The sequence below is a fragment of the Hyposmocoma kahamanoa genome, unplaced genomic scaffold, assembly GCF_003589595.1.
Source record: "Hyposmocoma kahamanoa isolate Upper Pololo Valley unplaced genomic scaffold, ASM358959v1 245, whole genome shotgun sequence".
NCBI classification, from domain to species: Eukaryota; Metazoa; Arthropoda; class Insecta; order Lepidoptera; family Cosmopterigidae; genus Hyposmocoma; species Hyposmocoma kahamanoa.
In genome coordinates, this window is record NW_020653762.1 from 1336821 (window position 1) to 1356604 (window position 19784).

Consider the following 19784-nt stretch of genomic DNA (forward strand, 5'->3'; position numbering starts at 1 on the left):
CTTTTTAAAAAACCAACCAACTCCAAAAACCGCAAAAAGTCACTACACTATAAAGCGAACAATAACAAAATACAAATTTAATCCAAATGACAACAATACACATAATACTTTTTATTTTATTAAAATTATAGGTAGAATAGAATACAAAGTTTTTTATTGTTTTTCATTTTTGTTACAGTTATGTGCGCAAATGGGTGTATACGCAATGCAATGTTTTAAAGACCTATAGAATTACTTTATGTCGTGTAGATAGTTTACAGCTCACAGAAAAGTGCAATACATACGTAAAATTTATACCTTTCTTTTTATTTCAGAACGTATTCCCTTGGGGGTACACGCCGTTTACTGACACGTTTATCCTTGTCTTTTTTGATGACATACTCTATTTCACCAATTCTATTGCTGTAAACCATTGTATTGCGGACCAGGCGTGTCCAGTACCGCGATGTACATGTCATTTAATTTTTCTAGTATGTCTCGGTGCAGATCGTGTATCCTAAGATGCCACGAATCTTCATCTAGCATATCCCACAACATTTCAGTGGGGACTGAACGAAGAAAGCCTCACGCAGACTTAAGAGCCATACGATATTGTCTCTCAAGCGTCAAAAGATTTGTTCTGCTTACTCTAAAGAGTAGCTGCACTATTCCGTAGTCTAGTATCGGAAGTAGACAGGCCTGTACCACTTTAAGTTTGGTTTCTACGTTTGCCTTGGAACAATAGCCAATAATCGGGGCGCGCATTCCTCTGATACATTTAGCTTTTCTAACGATGCTTTTGACGTGTTCAGTCATGCTTAATCTTTTGTCTAGTTAAACACTAAGGTATCGTACACAATTTTTGTAATCGAGACGCGTCCCCTTTAATTTTACTGTCGGCTTGTAACCGTTTGGGTTTCGTATGCATCGTATTCATTTTTTAGTGAACATTATGCACTCTGTTTTGTCTACGTTACACTGTAATTCCCAAAGTTCATAGTAATCAATGGATTGTTCAGCAGCCCATGTGCCACGCCGCGTAGCTTGACCCAATCGTTGCGCCGAGTTTAGTATGCACAAGTCGTCGGCATACTGAGATAGCATTTGTCCAGCTATTCGTGACTTCGTGATGTCATGGACATACAGATTAAACATGAGAGGCCCCAGGATAGATCCTTGGAGTACCCCGTGTGGCACCTCCACTTCGTCTCCAATTGCTGTTTGGAATCTCCCTCGAATTCTTCGTCTCATTAAGTAGTTTTCAATCATTTTGACGGTATTGTTGTGGATGTCGTTTTCGATTAGTTTGAATGTGAGTCCTTTGTGATTTATCGAATCAAATGCTTTGCTTAAAACTGTCAAAAAATTTGCTTAAAATGTTCATAATATCTGTGTTTCCGTGCCTCTGTGACGCATGAAACCGTGTTGGTAATCCGGGATTAAGTGTTGATATGTCTTTAAAATTCGGTTATGTATTATTTTCTCACATACTTTCCCTATAATGTTGAGTAATGTGATAGGTCTGTAGGGTTTTACTTCTTTATAGTTTTTCCCAGACTTGTGTAGAAATACATTCTCCCAGTTTCCACCTTTTAGCGTAGTAACCGGTTTTTAGGATATAGTTTATTACTTTGAACAAGCGCAGTAGAATGTAGGACCCGCTTGCTTGAGGGCATCCACCTTTATGTGATCTGGGCCTGGGGCTTTTTTATATATGGCTTTTTTTACTTCCAGTACATTTGTTTCTTCTAGTGGTTGGTACAGAGTATATTGTCCGTTACCTTCGTCTAACTTTTGGATAGATTCTTTCACTATTAAATTATAGGTAATAAATAGGTTTAGATAAGAATTGTTATACAATAATTATAATACTGTGTAAAAAACGAAATAGGACAAAAATAAATAAATGGTATTACTTGCATTTGGATTAATGTGTATTTTGTTATTTTTTTGCTTTTTAGTGATTTTTTGTGGTTTTCAAAGTTGGTTAAATTTCTTTTTAAAAAGCTTTTGTAATAAAATAAAAACTTTTTTTCTGCACTTTGACTGGAATAATATTTTTCAGCTGGCAGACAAGCGTGTCGCGTCCCGAATTCATCGCCCGAAGACGGACCAGTAACGGGCGGCGGACTCACGATCTCCATCTGCATGTAGTCCTGCGTGTTGGAGCTGTCGACGCGCAGCAGCACGGCGTCGGCCTTAGTGGTTACGAAGCCCAGCGCCACGCGGTCCGCCTCGGTGTCGGCCACGGCGCTGGGCGGGAACGTGTACGTCACGGAGCCGCGGCCCGGCCCGAACTCATAGGCGATGGACTCTGTGAAAGACGCGCATCAGAACCAGTCAGACCCGCCATGCTTGGCCGCGCGGACGGGCCGCCGTCGCCTTACCGTCGTAGCACGTGGGCCCCGTGAACGACGTCAGGTCACAGTCGCACACGTACGTGTTCCACTGCTGCACGCACACGCCCTTGTTGGCGCACGCGTTGTGGGTGCACTTGGTGGGGCCTGCGGAGAAAAGCCGAGTCAGACCGGGACGCGACGCGGTGACGTCGCCCAGGGCGGCCTCACCTTCGCAGCCGGACACCAGCGAGGAACTGGGCGCGACGGCGTCCTCCATCAGCGAGGGCGACTCCCCGGGCAGGTCGAGGCTGGCCATGCACCCTTCGAAGCCCTGCCGCGACAGGACCCCTACCGGCAGGGAGGTGTACATGTCCCTCGGCACTCCCCCCACGTAGAGCACGCTGTCTAGCTCCAGCATTAAATTTGAACCTGGAATTTCGCGAGTAACGATTAAACGGTAGACTTCGTAGCAAAATATTAAAAAACGGGGCAGGGCATACTAAAAAGTGTAATGCGCGATCGAGCGCCTGATTTATTATCCCAGGGCAACTTTAGTGTAGGACGCCGCGAAAAGCAATGTTCCGGTGCATTTCAATACGCCAACAAAATGTTCAAAACCGGTACTCACTTGTCGTGTGCATTTCTAGATCGTCGTCCACTTGCAACGTGTGGATCTTCGGCGTGGGCCGCCTCACGGACACCGTGTGCCATCGATTGTCATTCAAGAAGTTCTTCAACTTATCCTTCATTGTTACTACACCATCTCCTAAATTGAACACGCAATGGATATGTCCGTTCACTAGCTCTATCGCTATAAAATCTTGCTTCTTCCCGCCGTTGTAAAACAGCAGGCCGTCCATCTCGGTCGTTCTAAAGTAAAAATCTAAATATGTGTTCGCGTACGCTTTCAACAGAGGCAATCCGACGTACGTGTGCCGAGATTTGAACGTCACGGATTTATATACGTTTAAACTGTCAGGTTTTACAAATTTCCCATTGAAAATTATGTTCGCCGTGTCGTAGATGTTATTGTTTTCGTCTCCGCTTCCGATACCGAGAGACTTCGCCAAGTCGATGTACTTGATCCCGTTGAAAACAAACTTCTGTAAATACCCCACGAAGTTCGGTAATGTTGACGTCATTTGGATTTCTTCTTCGGGGTGATATAGACCTCCTAGATGTAAAGTCGATATTTCCAACGTGGAAGCCTTTCCTAAAATCGTTTCAGCTGCAAAATAAACCAAAATAAATGATAACATACCGAATTTTATAAATTAAACATTCAGAGACAACATTGACTTCAAAATAAAAGAAATCAGCAAAACAAACGCCTTACATTTCGTTAGCAGCCCTTGAACAGTTATTTACATAGTCAATACAATAGCACAGAAATTCATGTACAGAAAGTCAAGCTTAGATAGATTTAGTATTAAAGTGAATCCTAGCAAAGGCATAAGAAGAATTTAGAGTCGCCAATTTGTTTCCAAGAGAACACAGTACAATGCTTGAGTGACTTACGCTATTATTACTTGCAATACGTCTTCAATTGATCTATAATTATTGAAAGAATAGTTTGACGATATTTGTACCTGATTGGAAACCTGATCTGTTCTTTCATATTGCAGTCTAAATAAACAAAGATTTTCGAGGTACTCGGAACAGAACAGGTCACGCACAGGTCAGAGTAAGAGGAGCACGAGCACAGAGGACACTACAGGAGAAAGAAACAAACGTAAAAGAAATAAGTAAAGAAGATAAAGGCATCTAACTGAAAGGTGGAGATACCGAGTGCCAGCTAGAAACGAACGGAAAATAAGCCACTACGCTACTTCTAACAGGACATCTAACATCGAGAGGCGGCTTTGCTCAGAGTTTCTCGAAAACCGCCTCGGATTCTTACACTCTACCGCCGCTTCCGCTCCGTCGCCCGAGAGCCGCCGGGGCGCGTAACGGACGGTCGAAGACGGCGGACGGGCGACGGAGCGGGAGCATCCAACCTGGCCATCGCTACGAGTCGACGGGGAAAAGAAAAGGTGCGGGTGCGGCCCGTGCATACGTACATAACATACCGCGCACAGGCGCCGCCGCGTCCACCTGCAGCTTGAGGTTGGAGGCCCGGCGCGAGAAGCGCACCGTGTGCCAGGCGTCGTCGGCCACGCCGGCGCCGGCCAGCAGGTTCTTCTCGCGGTCGCCCAGGCGCACGCTGGCGCGCACGCGGCCCGCGGCCACGGCCAGCTCCAGGCGGTCGGACGAGCGCTCGGCGCTGGTGCGCAGCAGCAGGCCGCTCTGGCGCGTGCGGAAGCGCAGCAGCAGCTCCTCCGTCTGCGTCAGGTGCTCGGCGCCCAGCGCCGCCGTCAGGTGCTGGCTGCCGTTCAGCCGCACGGTGGCCGCCTCGCGGCCGCAGGTGGGCCCGCCGAAGCCGGTGGCCGAGCAGTCGCACAGCGGCCGGTTCCAGCCCTCGGAGCAGGCGCCGCCGTGCTGGCACGGCGAGCTGACGCACTGCTTCACCAGCACGTGGCACGCCGGCCGCACCGAGGCTGGAATGGCGGGCCGCTTTTCTTTACTTATCGAGCCTTTCGACCACTTCTATCGAATGTGAAACGTTTTGTCTCCGGCCCGCCGACGACGAAACCGCAACCGTCTCAACGTTCCGCGTGGATACCTGGATGCGTATAATACCCTCCCGTCACCCGACAAAATAAATCTACATAATTATGGCAGGTCGTTTCCGTCGCGAGAGTATATTAGGGCGTTACACATTAATAATGAACCACTGGAATAAAAAACCTTAAAATAAATACGTCCTAGGAAACATTTAACGCAACGCTAAAAAAGGTTAAATTATTATAAGAATGCTCACAATAAACCACTGGCCGCATGTACCAGAACGTTTATTCGAAAAAAGAAATGTAACAACCACAACTTTAACATGCCATTAGTTCCATCGCGCCACCGCTAGATGGCATTACTAGTACTCTGAAACGCGCTATCGTTTTGTTAACTAACTTAATCAATAGTATTATAAGTCATCTCATATGTTTTGTATGTGGCTGTTTACCATAAATGCTTTCTACCGCTATAGCAACTGTATAGCACTGAACGGCACTTTACAAGTTATTGAAAAGTTCCGATCTTTACTCCCCTGCTATCTTACTTAAGCTTCGGCACTTAACTTGCGCTTTCGCGCACGTGAAACGCACTATTGGGTCCCTAACCGCGTACCTTTTTGTTTTGTCTTATATGTAATATACGCCTTGCGCACTTTCCGTCTGCGTCTCAATATCTACGCACCCCCTCCGCTCACCTGCGCTACAGAATTACTTTTAATCATATTTAGTGGTTCTTGTGAAAACATAGACACCTATATAAAAAAATAATCATAAACATTTAGGATTATTATTCATATGAATCGAAGCAAGATTTATTGTCTGTCGCAGCCATTGTTACGAATATAATTAGCGTGATTAAATATTAACCAAAGCAGGAGACAGAGCGCCTCCCCGAGGAGCACATGCAATGAAGTGCGTTGAATAGACTATTGTTCGACATTGTTACGTAGTTTACAACTAACTTCAAACTAAGTTACTTAATTTCAAACGTAAACATTATGTTGAACTGCTATAATAAGTACATTGTGTAATAGGGCTGTAAATAAGAAATTATTATCGAGAGTCTGTTAGAAGCCCGAAGCCGAAAGCTGAGGGCTTTAATGACTCGAGGTTTATAATTTTTACCACCCGTGCTAAATACAATGTTTTTCATCACATTTACAAGGAAATAGATACAATAATAATTTATTTCTTGTATGAATAAGTATCGCTTTACCTTACAACATTTACAGAATTTGCAAATGGCGGATTTTTTGTTTTCTTTTTTTAATAGATTGCAATCTAATCTCCCGTAAATAATATAGCTCGAAATAAATTGTTATAAAAAACACAGACACATGTAGCCACAATGTATTAGATATAAATTAATAATATCCAAATTCTGAAAATACTGTAGATTTTGAATTCACGAAACAAATTTAATAAAACATAGTTAAATTGCATGTTTACTTTTTTATACTTCAAGTATAAGCGAAATATACGTTCAGATTTATCAAGCATAAAAATTTTTCGCTTGACGTAAAAATCTATAGGGCGAAAATGTAATGAAAAAGCCCTTTGGCATAATTTAGGACATTATTGTTAAACTTGAAGAAGTTATAACAACAACATGAACAATGACTTGCCAGGAAAAATGTGTTTATGTAAAGTAAAAAAAGTCACTGAATATCTTGTTTCTTATTTTCCGAACCTTTTCGGAAGCGATATTTCAATCATTAGTGTTGTATGATATATGACAAAAGCTACCGCGAAATACTGTGTTCATATTTTAAAGAAACTGTACTTTGTAATAAGTGAATATCTAACATCTGACAAATCAAAAAATTCACCTGAATCTTGTTGTCTCGCGTAGGCAGTCAAATCCTGAGGTTTTCCGTTCAGCACGAGATCTCTGATGCATCCAACGAATCCCTGCCTCAGTGCTGCAGTCCATAAAGCGGGAGGTGTTCTTGACGCTGAGTATTCCGAGCCTAAGCCGCCCACGAATAGCGGGCCGTCTAGTTCCAACTGATTTGATTCCCCTGGAAATGTCATTATAAAACAAACTTTGGTTAAGTCGTCGTAAGAGTTCTTCGAGTTTGATTCCAGATGAATCCACATTGGAAAAAAACTTCACACCCTATTGGTGTAATAAGGTCATTTGCAAAATGAGAACTTTTCAGGAGAGAGGTTTAAAGATTCTACGAACTAAGTGAGAAGTTGACTTTTTATGCTTAAATAAAATTCGTTATAAAATTATTATATAGTATAAACGTATATCATGATCATAATATACTTTTTTTTTATAGTATCCAGTGTCGGGACGAACAAGTCGTGTGTCGTGACCAATAACAGTTGCAGTGCCACTCGGAGCTTTAATCTGAGGGGCACTGCCTCTGTGCCTGTCACCCTTAGACATAAGTTGTCAAGTCTCATGTGCCATTTCACCAGCACCCTTACACTTCAAAACCGGAACGCAGTAATGTTCACATTACTGCTTGGCGGCAAAAATAGGTAAGGTGGTACGTTTGTATTATTCTTATCACTGTGACCTTACTACTAAGGATACGACATATGCAAATTGGTTAAGATCCAACTAAGAAACAAATTTTATTATTCTGTGGTACTCATAGAGACCAGCAGGTTTAGCATGAGTCCAAAGACAAAAGTTATCTCTTCTTCGAACAGTCAATTACCTCTTAAGTAATTTTTGTTATTATTTGGTACACTTACTAAAGGCCTGGCCAAAACAACGTGGCAGAGTCCATGATCACGTTAACGGTATTTTTTTTAATTCAAATTTGTGTATATGTCTACCAATGTTCGACTGATCGCCACAACTAGTTTGATATTTTCAGTAGTTGCTCCTCTAATAATGAATGGAATTTAAATTCAAATTCGTTTGTCACTCTAAAATACTTTCGGAAGCATTCCACGTCTTTAAAATACGTACGAAACGGAACGTAACGCTGGAGGCAAATACGTACCGGGCGTTTTAAACTCGGCATTAGCTCCATCAACAGTAACTCTTCCGTCCCTCCCAGTTCGCCTCAGAAGAAACTCGTGCCAATGAGAATCGTCTACTCTTCTTCGAGAGGCTCGAACTCTCACTCCTCCTGACCCGAGGTCCATGTGTACGTAGATGTAACCATTCAACATCTCCACAGCAAACAAATCGGCCTGCAAGGTAAGTAGTGTCACAGTTCCTAGACAAACCTTATGAAAACAAATAGATAAAACTTGATAGAAAAACGAATGCCAAGTGGCTATTCCAATTTAATTTAGATTTCATCACAAGATAACCTAAATGTACTACCAATGTTTACAGAAGAGAACAACGCACATTATTGTATAGTTAGTGAGTTACAAGACCAATTTCACACTGACAAGTTCATAAAAATGAACTTTATAAAAATTCAAGTAGCACTAGTGACTTTCAAATGCACAAACCGGCCTCGTCGCGAAATCAATAAAAAGTAGCTTTGAAACCAAATAAAATCTACCACACGTAATATATGCAGTCCATTCGCAAGCAATTTGAATACTAACGTGCGCTCGGAACTAGCCAGGCATGCAAATGTAGAAAATTTGAGGTACCACGCCCGGAAAAGCCGATTTTGATTGTCAAATCTCTCAAATATTATTAAATTTTAATGGAAACAAAACCAGCAGAGAATATAATACGTCATCATAAGGTAAAGAGTGGTAAATAAACTACAAATTAATAAATAATAAATTTGGTTGTCTAAATATTTGACATGATAGCCTCCTAAGGTGAGAGTGAAGCTAGCCTTGGCTACGCATATGGTGCGAATTTGTGTAGGTATTAATAAAGCCCTCTCTATAACAGAAGCTTACAATATAACACGTAATCTGTCAAAGTAGCTGTTCGTGTCGATAAGACCTGCTAGAAACCTTAGCGTGTACTGGTGCTAAGCCTAATCTCGGGTATCCCGTTGCAGTCGTTGTTCTACAGTGCACATCAAATTACATATCCAAACACAAAACACTCCAACATCTCAAAAGTGGGTGAAACTTTATAAGGTACCGTACACAAATTCCCCTAAACTATGGTCCATCATCTTGGAAAATTACTTTTATAGACTTCTCGGCAGCTTGCTCAGTGGATAATTTTCTAATTGTGTCAAATTAAATGTTGCCCTAATTTAATTAAAATTTTAATAAAGCAGATTTGTACCGTCTTAAAGCGTGAGTTAATAAAACCAAGTTAATCAAGTCACAAGTACTAAAACGGCAATAAATTTAATCTCTAGAATTATCCATTGAGCTTTATTTACAGGGAGTTGCAATTTCGATTTATTAAAGAATGTATTTTGGGATTATGTAAGCCATTTAACGAGGTGGTTAGTTTAGCCATATTTATATAATTTTATCAAAACGGGATGAGAATAAAATGTGTTCATTTTTTGATGCGAACCAAATTCGTCTGAAATCTTACTAATAGCACTTAAATAACTTCTCAGAACGGATGACGAGATTGTTAAATGTGATTTTTTGTTTATAGACATAATTCAAAATATCGATAATTTGGAGTAATTGTTGTTGCTGGACAGATATGAACCAGAAAACAGCTAACAACATCATTTAGGAATTGCAAATCCCTTTAGGTGATAAAGCAGATTCAGTTGATGAAAATAGAATGAATGACAAAAAGATGATGATGGTTGATGGTGATGAAGTTGTTGGTGATGTTGGTTCCAACCCCAAAAGCTTCACCCCTTACCGTGCAACCTACCCTTGGTGGCTTGGCGCCCATGTTGAAGAGGATAAGGCCATTGGGCTCGTTGGTACGGAATTTAAAAGAAATTGTTCCTGTCTTCACAGCGTCCCATTTTGGTAAGATCTGCACACAAAAAATATCCGTTATTAAGCAAAGGGTAACATTAAAGAAATAGGTCGTACAAAGCTTAAGACAAAAATTTATTTATATAATAATTAAATGATGAAAAAAATATATAAAATAATAATTAAATGTAATTTTGATTATTGTAATAATATTCACACGTAAGTAGAATGCCAACTGATAGTTAATTTGACGATGATTTTTTTTTCATATATTGCAAAACACTCGGTAGCTAATGCAATTTAGATAACTACTTAATAGCGAGTATCAGATAATAGACAAAAACGGTTCAACGTCATCTAGTGGCATTTTGCCTAAACTTTTAATATCAAAGACATCGATCAATGCTTTTGTTATTAAAAGTCTTAACAATGTTTTAATTTAGTTAATACTTAATTTAGTTACTCCGGTAAATTTGATATAGACGGAGCATTACAAAATTAAAACAAACGCGATTACAAGTATACAACAAGGCACAAACCCAATAACAGTAACTTTGGTGGCTAATTAATAATGTATGGCTCTCGCTATCCGGCTGGGATCTAATAAACACATCGCGCAAGCAATTAGTGCGCGGTCGCCGGTAGCCGCAATCAATACCACTATTACACTGCTGACAATTCACACTGTCGCCGATTTCGATGAATTCACTAAAGTGGACATTGTAAAACTTTTTACATACTACTTGATGTTTTAACTTTATAAAAGTGTGTAAATATTGCAGCCTGCAGAAATATTCTGTATTTCATATTTGGATGTAAACGAATCACAATCCAAATTATTAACGACATATTCACCATCAACAACCCATAAATTCCTCAATGTCACACAACAGGTGTTTCAAACCTGTAACTTGGGGTTGAACATTGACAGTCAGTATATTTATAGCTCTATAATCTTTAATTCCGCCAAACATTTATCATTTTGAACTCACCAGTACACAATTTGACCTCACTAACTCGACTCATCTATTATATCCAAAAGTACCTTGTGTTTGTCACAAAATAACCATCACTTACATTACATGGCTAATTCTAAATAGTGAAACCTATAAACTTAGAAGGGACCATAACGACATCATAAAATACATAAGCACTTTACAAAGTATGCCTCAGAGGGCACGAAAATAATTCACCGATTTCCCGCAATACGCCTACGTAAATATGCACATATTTACGTGGTACGTAAATATGTGCATGTTTAGGTATAAGAACTTATAATGCTTACGTTACATCACAGCACAGGTTGTGACAAAAGCAGTAGTTACTTTAACTTCTACGACTTCGACGAATATGCTTCCAAAATACATATATTGTCTATTGGTTGAACGAATAAATATAGTTTAATATTTTTTGAGAGGAATATAGAAAAGTTGTGGATAGATGGATAAGAAATGTGTGTTAATACTATTGATTGCATTTGCGGCACCAACATAATTATCATAAACTCTTTATGCCACAAAAGTAATACGTCTGATAGAAATGTATGAGAATTTTCAGACGATACATTGTTCTAAATTCTAAGTATGTCAACGCTATACCCGCAGTAATTAAATTCCTAAGTTTACTCTACATCGTCTAACATCCTGTATAGATTGAAACTCAGCGGCGAAGTAAGTGCGGGCATGGCCTTGTGCCGGTCACCGAATGGCCGCGCCCTTCGCCCCGAGGCCTTCGCAGAGATCAAAGACTCGATAAAAATTAGTTTACTCGCCCTTCCGCTGTTGACTCTTTTCTCGCCTAAGAGATTTTTTTTAGTTGATTGGCTTGTAAGTAAGTAATACACAATGTTCAGATTTCCACAAAAAAAAAATTCGTGTATTTTCACCCTAAATATGAAAAAAGGGAATAAAGGTAACAGTATAAGTTAACAGTAGGAAGTAAACGTAAAACGGGAATTTACCTTTTACCTCTCGTATAGGTGGATTAACAAAATTTCAGTTCAATGAAATAATATCAGAATTCAGAAACCGCAATTGCCCCGAATTTTAAGTCGCGTGAGTGAAAATGCTCAGTGCTAAGTATTCACGTAAATACGTACTATATTACATGGATTATGTTTAAAAGCTTATCGCAAAACCTCAACCTTAAATCGCGTCTACTCGCTTTACTGGGAGACGAAACAAGCCAAATGCCGTGACTTCACGTGTAAACACTCGCTAGTGTGACTACGAGTGCGATGGTTCATTAGTTATTGAACTGAATTTATATTTTTTATATATAATATGCGCACGCTTGGCTACAATTGCACCCGTCAACGTGCATACATACACGTTTGTCTAAAAAAAATGCCGATTCGCTCTAACATTAAATAACCCTAAATTGTGGTTTTCGGGTAAAAGGTGCTGGCTTTCACGGTTTCCAAAGCGCTTCGCTCGTTGAATGAACATATGATCAAAGTATGGATGGAGTGTCCCGGTCTTATGATGTTATATTATTTAAAATAGAAATAGTAAAATGCAACGTTTGACTTAGTAACGTCCTAAAAATGTTCAGTGTATTAAAACAACGGGTAAATTCTGACTATTAGCACCATCAAGTATAAACTAGAAGGAAAAGACTTCTGGGACTAGTTTTCAAATATGTAAACTTAACTACCGCGTTTGCATTAAGATTTTAATTTAAACCATATAGATATATAATTAAAGTCTAAATGAAATTATTAACGTAAACGCGGCAGTTAAGTCTGAATGATTACAAATTCACACTCAGGCCTCTGGTGCTAAAAAGGCGTGAAATAATTCGGCGAGCACAATAAAGTGTATAATCGACAATAAACTATTTAAATCCTAATAATATTATTCACGAAAGCGCAGAAATAGCTCAGCGTTTAACTTAAATACGGTTGATAAAATCAGAGCTTAAGCTTGATTTAAAGGAAAGGTTAGAAATACACGCCAATTGGCGTAAACGCGAATTTCAGAGAGAGTACGATTAAGAGGCATACAAAACATTGGCGCTCTGTATATTCTAGTGTAGAACACCAATGTTTGTAATAATCGCAAATAAACGCATCAAAGCAAACTTGTATGAGTCTTTAAAACATTGCAAATTATTCCACAGTTTAACAGTGACATCTTTATTTACAATGACAGACGCTACGTAACTTAAGTCACAATCACACCAAATCCAAAAATATTGGACAATAATAATGTCATGAAAGAAATCGACATCGCACATCAATCAAAGTCCAGGGATAATTATGATAAAAACAATTCAAATATAAAATGTGAATACCAACTTCACTTGAGCCCGTACCCTTGCACCGTCGGAGCGCCATTTGCGCTTATCAAGACGTTCAAATCAATTTTTCCATTCACCTCGTGCTTTTGCCGACCGTTAGTTCGAATATGGCCACCAAATCCGAGTGGCGATATTTTTTCCAAATACATGACACATGACACATGACTTTATCGCTTAAGGTACAAAATATTTCTTTAAAAAGAATCGACACATTGCCTTTAAACCTGGATATATAAGCACTATAGTCACTAATAAGAGACAGCTATAAAGGCTTAAATACAGCAGTAAAAGAAATAGGTTTTTATCATAACAGCGAAAGGGTGCTGACTAGACTTATGCCAAAATCCCATAAGTCGCTGGTTGCATATAACGCAGTTATCTGAAACTTCGTTTGTTGTTGCACTATTACGGAATATCTATTATGTACAAGCTTAATACCAAAAGGTTCCAAAACTAGAAAACCAAGTTATGGTTAATATTTATTATAAAAAAATATTATACATAATAAATCAACAAAATAATTATATACTTTGAGTTTAATTGACATTAAAATGTTGCCTATAACAACAACAACTAATATTGAAGTGGTTCGATCTAAACGACTAAATTTAAACTTTGCTTCACTGGGGGCCCATTAAATCAAGCCCTGAGCACTTAGCGTTTTACCAGCATTAGGCGAGTGAGTTGACCTTCTAATGAATTACAGCGAAATAGCTTCAAATTCAGAAATTAGGGGTGTTGCCATGAATTTGGTAAATCACATCCCCCACTGTAAGTCATTAAACGACAATGGGCCGAATGAATTATAGCCGCATTTGTAACAATACGCCTCGATGTACTCCCGCCGTTCAATTTGAATAAAATAATGAACATATCAACAGAATAGAAGCTATTTAAGTGATAAATGGAAAAGAAACTTAATTAAAAGATAAAGTGGATTAATTTGATACCGTGGAGGAACGAAATTGGATCAGATTGTCCGGAACAAAGTACCAAGCGTATAATAATTGTGAGATGTTAGAAAGTGAGTTAGCGTAAAGTCGAATTAAAAGTCGCCTTGATATTATACGTTAGAAATAATATTCTACGTTTGAAGTACATTAAATAAACTATAGTTCTTTAGGAATAACTTTTCTATAAACACGCCGTTTCAAACTGTAATATAACAACGCAGGTGATTCGTGGTACTATCCACCTAATCCAAATTTATGTTACCTATTTGTATAATTGAATAGCTCGAACCTAGAAAAACACGTAATGATTTCATTGTCCAACTACACCTCAATTAGCGGGTAAACTTCAAACATAGGAGGAAAATAAGCCATTGTAAACCACTCTTTAGGGGATTGAATGGTCTATAGAGGCTCTCAGGCTGACCGATTAACTCGAACCGAACAAGCCCATTCCGGATTTAATCAGAGTTCGGCACCCTCTGCGAACACTCGGCTAAATTTGAGAGTCCGCCACATAAAGGACTCTTGGGAAACCGGACGGTTGTCGCAAAAAGTCGGGATATATTGAGACTATTGTTTTAATCAGATCTTTCTTTAAATCTAACATGAAATTTTAATATTTTACTACTAAAGATAAAATTTGAGCTAAGATCGTTTCATCAGAGAAAGGATCATAAAAACCGAAGACATCGACAAGTTCTTGGAGAAAAACCGTTCCCAGTAATACTACATAGAAGTCTAAGTATTGTGTCCTGTTAATAATAATGACTCTAACACGAGATCAATGACCTCAAGTAAATATGTAGTACCAAAGGTTAAAAATTATTATGGAAATAGAACCCTAAAAAAACGTATTCCGTACCTACTGAATAGTTTCCCTGAGGTTATTAGACGTGAACATAAGAAAAATAAATTTAAACGTCTTTTATTTCAGCATTTGTTGACTAGTTTAGATTAATTATTAATAGTGTAGATAATAGCGAGATTCATGTTTTGATCCCGCAGTCAAACTGAATAATTCAGTTTTGTGGGACTATGTTCTAGATTAAGAAAATGTTTTTGTAACAAATAAATAAATAAAAAATAAAAAATAAAAAGGTACGTATTTTAATTTGGATATCGGAAGTGTCCCAGCATTGTGGCATTATTTAAGTATAAAGCCAGAAGAAATGTTCGAGACAATATTTAAAATGCTTACAAATTTTATAATATTGGAGGCATTTTTCAGAGCACTGTCTTTAATTGGTCCTGTGTTCAGACGGAAGGCCATTGTGATGAAATGAAGTAAGCGAAGGGTTCATTGCGCTAATACAATATGACAAAGTACAGTTAGTCAGAAATAACGACCACAGTTATCTTTCAGTTATCTGAATTTTGGTATAAAGAGTAGCAGTAAACGCACTTTTTATTGGTTGTTTCATAATCTTCGTACTTGGTACGATTCGTTTCTACTCCGTGAACTCTATTTGTCATAATAAATTCGCTAGAAAATAGTTACTATGGTTGTTTTCCATGAATATTATAGATAATATTATCTATAATATTCAACAAACATAGTAACTATTTTCTACTACGTTCTCTAGAACATATTAAAACGGTGGTACATAGACTACACAACGACGAATATCGTGACGTGTCCGTAGATCTTTGTACAAGTATTCACCAGATCGAGGCAGAATAGTTATAATAAACAGACATGGTGTATGGACATGGTGTATGGACATACTTACGCGGGTCAATTGTATAAAAGTGATACATAATATAGCCTATATTTGTTCAACACTCACCAAATGAGCGTCTCTGGTGGTAAAGGTGACGGGGTCAGCGGAGTCCGTTGCTGTGCAGGCGTACTCGAGACGGCCCGTGACGGCGATCAGTTTACTGCCCGTGCGCGCCAGGTCGATGAGGTTAAGGCGGAGTGTATCTGCCGAAAACTCCACCTGTGGAAAAACAGAGAATTAACTTACGTTAGGTTAGGCGGGGCTATAAACCACTACTTTGTCCGATCCTGGCAAACCTTTCTTGCTTCACTTACGTTCATTAATGTTTCTAGTAAGTACTAAAGCCTTTTTAGAATATTCTTGATTTGATCAGAGAGCGTAATTCGTAGCCACCATCTGCCCATGTTGCCTTTTATGCTTATTATATAAATCATAAAGTAACAAGGTTAACTAAACACATTTTGGTTAAGATTATATTATAACAGATAGTACGATATACTTTAAACAGAAACAAGACCAAAAATTAATCAAAAATAACATTTGGCATTGGGAATTTCTTGAATTAATTATACAATTTTGTGAGAGACAATGAGAAGTAAAAAATTCTATTGTATTCTATTCTGATTCATTCCAAATTGACTAAATCCACCAAAACTTCAAACAGCAATTAAAGATGTAAACGGTTGAACGGCATTAAAATGTTATAATCTCAATCATAATCCCTGATTCGGCAAAGTTTTGGCCCTTCAGCCCAAAAACGATTCACTAGGGACTAAGTTGCCGAATGGACTTATAAAATCTGAAAGCCAATAAAACATTGAAGCGTTAAATGAAGAGATTACTTCGAGCAAAGAAATTGTTGAGGACGTTCATGTCAATTTCATGTTTCCAAACGACAGTTATGAAACGTCTATAGAAAACAATAAATGGTTGCGTGACTTTTCCGGAAACGCAATAGGACAATCCGGTTATATGACTGTTGTACAGAATATAGAGAATAGAACATAGAGGAACGATGTACTAAAAATGGAAGAAACATTATTTCATATTCAACTGCCTCCGTGGCCGAACGGTCACCATGCCGGACTGCCACGCAGAGGTCCTAGGTTCGATTCCCGGGTCGGGAGAAGTATTTGTATGGCCTACATTTATTTCTCTCGTGAGTTTGGGTGTAATTTGTGGTTGTCTATGTGTGTGTCCATGGCACCCGCGACACAGGGTTTCCCTAGTGCGGGGCTATGTGGAGTGTGTGCGTTATTATTAAAAAAAAATAAAAAAATATTGGACTGCACAATAGACGAATAGCTTTTGTCAATGCCTTTTTGGACTGCTTTCGTTCATGTTACAACAATGAATTTAAATAACCACAAACAATTATATTCGTCTGCGAAATTAGCCGAGAAGGCTTTCTTTCAAGCCTTCCAAAAGTTTATCACAATCGTTGTCGACAAAGGCTTCCTTGTCCAAAACTTTAGCACGGGATAATATAGACAACAAACCATTGAGACACATGACTTCGTTATTATACAATTTAGATAATCTCACTCGTACCTTCTTCAGGCATCCAATAAAATTCGTGTGGACCCTCGCACCGGGTAGTGCCCTGGCGTTTAGTGATCCTCCCACATGAGCACGCGAGCTGGCCAACATCGTGAATGAGCCCGCCACATGCGAATGGTCATTGTACACGTCGTCCACTATTGCCGACACCTGAGGACACACGAAGAATAATGTTTCAATTTCTATATCTGTTTATTCACTAGGTAAACCTATTTGCATTTGAAATCAACAGAGATTCGACGCTACTACTAATTCGTAAAGAAGATTTTCACTAAAAGGACGAGCAAGAAAAATATTGTTCTTGGTAAATGTAAATTTCTTCACACTAGTCATTTACGATAATTATTTAAAAATATCATAGACAGAAACAAGCTGAAAGACAAAATGGTTCACTCTCACGGTTTCTAAGTAAATTACATAATAGATTTTGAATAAAGGTAAGTTAGTCACATTAGGTTTTGAAATTCGGAAATGGGTAATTTTGAAAATCGTATTATTTACATTAAATGAATTTGTGACTTTGCCCGTCCAATACTCTACTCTCTTCAATTCTCAGAATTGATTCTTAATTATTATATATGTATGAGTGGCGAGGCGTCCATATAAAATGATTCCCACCGGATTGTCTAAAATTTTATTACCAAAAAGATTGTAATAAACTGCGCGCATATCCCACCACTTAAAGAACATATTCAAAATATTCACTATTAAACGCGTAATAACTTGTCCCGATTTACTACGGCATGCAGAGCGGGTACCCGGGTAACCGAAAAACCCGGTTACCGTCCATTTTGGGACCCGGTTTTCAGCTAAGGAAATACCGGTTTTCTCGGAATATTCGGTTTTGTCTTTAAACTATTAAAACGTAAGTTTGTAATTCATAATATCATTGTATCCTAGTTAATAATGGTAAATAAAAGTTAATTAAATGGTAGGAATTTGGGTACCTAACTACAAGACAGAGACAGCGTCCTCGAGACGGAGACGGGTAACTTTTGGGATAGCGAGAGATGAGCGAGGTGCGCGAGGGAGGTGCGCGAGCAGTATAGCAACAAATCCGTGTCACCTATGCTCTTGCCAGGCTTTTCAACAGAATCCAAGGCGTAATAATAGAAAAAACTGGTTTTCAGCGCGAGGTAAGCCGGTGGATCTGCGGGTTCTATTTCATTCATGAAATCTACGCGCTCCCATCAAAACTCACACACACATTCGCAAAATCCCCTTTTTAACATAGAAAAAAATTGTATTCCAACAAATTACTGTTTGATTTACTTTAATGTCGGAATCGTTGGCAAAAGTAAAACTTTCTTAAAATAATGTAATAAAATGATTATAATAGCAAATTAATATGGTTAATTTGTATTTTGTCAATGTTAACGATAATTAGTCTTCCATATGTATCTATACCTATTTGAGTGTTTCTTTTTTAATAGGGCTACGTAAAGAATGTACGTAAAAGGTCATGGTAATTTGTAGGTAATTACATTAGCAATATTTAGCATTCAGGAGTTTGCATAAACTTTCGTATCGCGACGGACAGCATAAAATATAGTAAATTACTTTAAAAACTATAGTTATTTAATGTGTCGAATAAGTTAAGTGTGAAATAAAGTGAACTATTATCTCGTGTGCCAATAACTGTTGTGTTTTAGTGTCGCAAAGGCACCTTCTTAACGGGGAAAAGAAATTTTGTTCAAGTAAGTGTTTTTTGTTTTTTCAAAAAGTTTAGGCTTCGGCTTTACCAAGGAAAATTATCATGCCTCGCCACTGATATATATATATATATATATAGAATCTTAAATCGATTCAGTAATGTAACAATTAATAATGGCACGCATGAGTTAAGAATAAAGTTACGGAGATGCAATACCGCCAAATACGAAATTGTCCATTGTATTTGCATGAATTCGCTTCATTAAAAATGTGGTACATTCTTATTTATGTGGTAAGCATCGACCTTGATCTTCTCCTTTATCTAGCCCCACCATAAGTAGGATATCACAAACTGCTGCCTTAATAGCACTTCATTATGTCACCTCTCTAATAACACGGCTAGACTATAAATGGGCGCATAAGACCCAACCTGTTTGCCACCAGGCCGACAACATCTGCAGATTTACGTGTAATTACATCACCTGCTGTAATTTATTGCACGGTTAATGAGACACGCTTTACAATGGGGACAGTGCGACGAACTTCAGAATGAGCATGCCTCACGTTAAATTGTAAGGATGAGAAGGCAGTGCGCGGTTCCGAGAAATACAAGTTAAATACAGAATTTGTTCCAACTTTGTCAACGTTTAGATTTATCCGTGTCAACGTCGGCGTGCGTGTCAAACTTACCCTCCAGTACACGCAAGTAAAGCCTTGAACTGACACTAAAATAATTTCAATGTCAGTTGAACGTTCGGTACACGACATTGACGGGAAAACTCATATTCCATCAGAAATTGTGTATTTGAACATCGCGAATTCGACAATTTTCGCTGAAACTGTTGTAATACGGATTTTATAGTGTGTTTTATTGGCACCGACATA

At 38.6% G+C, this 19784-nt stretch overlaps 1 protein-coding gene across 2 annotated transcripts in view; it reads right to left on the minus strand.

Moving 5' to 3' along the window:
- Positions 1-19784, minus strand: part of LOC113228851 (neurexin-1a-like) — an 84853-nt gene that overhangs the window by 8738 nt on the left and 56331 nt on the right. Inside the window, exons 5-14 of one of the 2 annotated variants that reach the window (XM_026462267.1) lie at positions 17238-17396; positions 15753-15905; positions 9663-9770; positions 7894-8086; positions 6757-6948; positions 4388-4855; positions 2947-3546; positions 2547-2747; positions 2367-2483; positions 2115-2293 (exon numbers count right to left, since the gene is read on the minus strand). In XM_026462267.1, the coding sequence (XP_026318052.1) occupies positions 2115-2293; positions 2367-2483; positions 2547-2747; positions 2947-3546; positions 4388-4855; positions 6757-6948; positions 7894-8086; positions 9663-9770; positions 15753-15905; positions 17238-17396 (2370 nt within the window). Of the gene's footprint in view, positions 1-2114; positions 2294-2366; positions 2484-2546; positions 2748-2946; positions 3547-4378; positions 4856-6756; positions 6949-7893; positions 8087-9662; positions 9771-15752; positions 15906-17237; positions 17397-19784 lie in introns of both variants that reach the window. The other variant, XM_026462266.1, reaches the window with a different exon arrangement.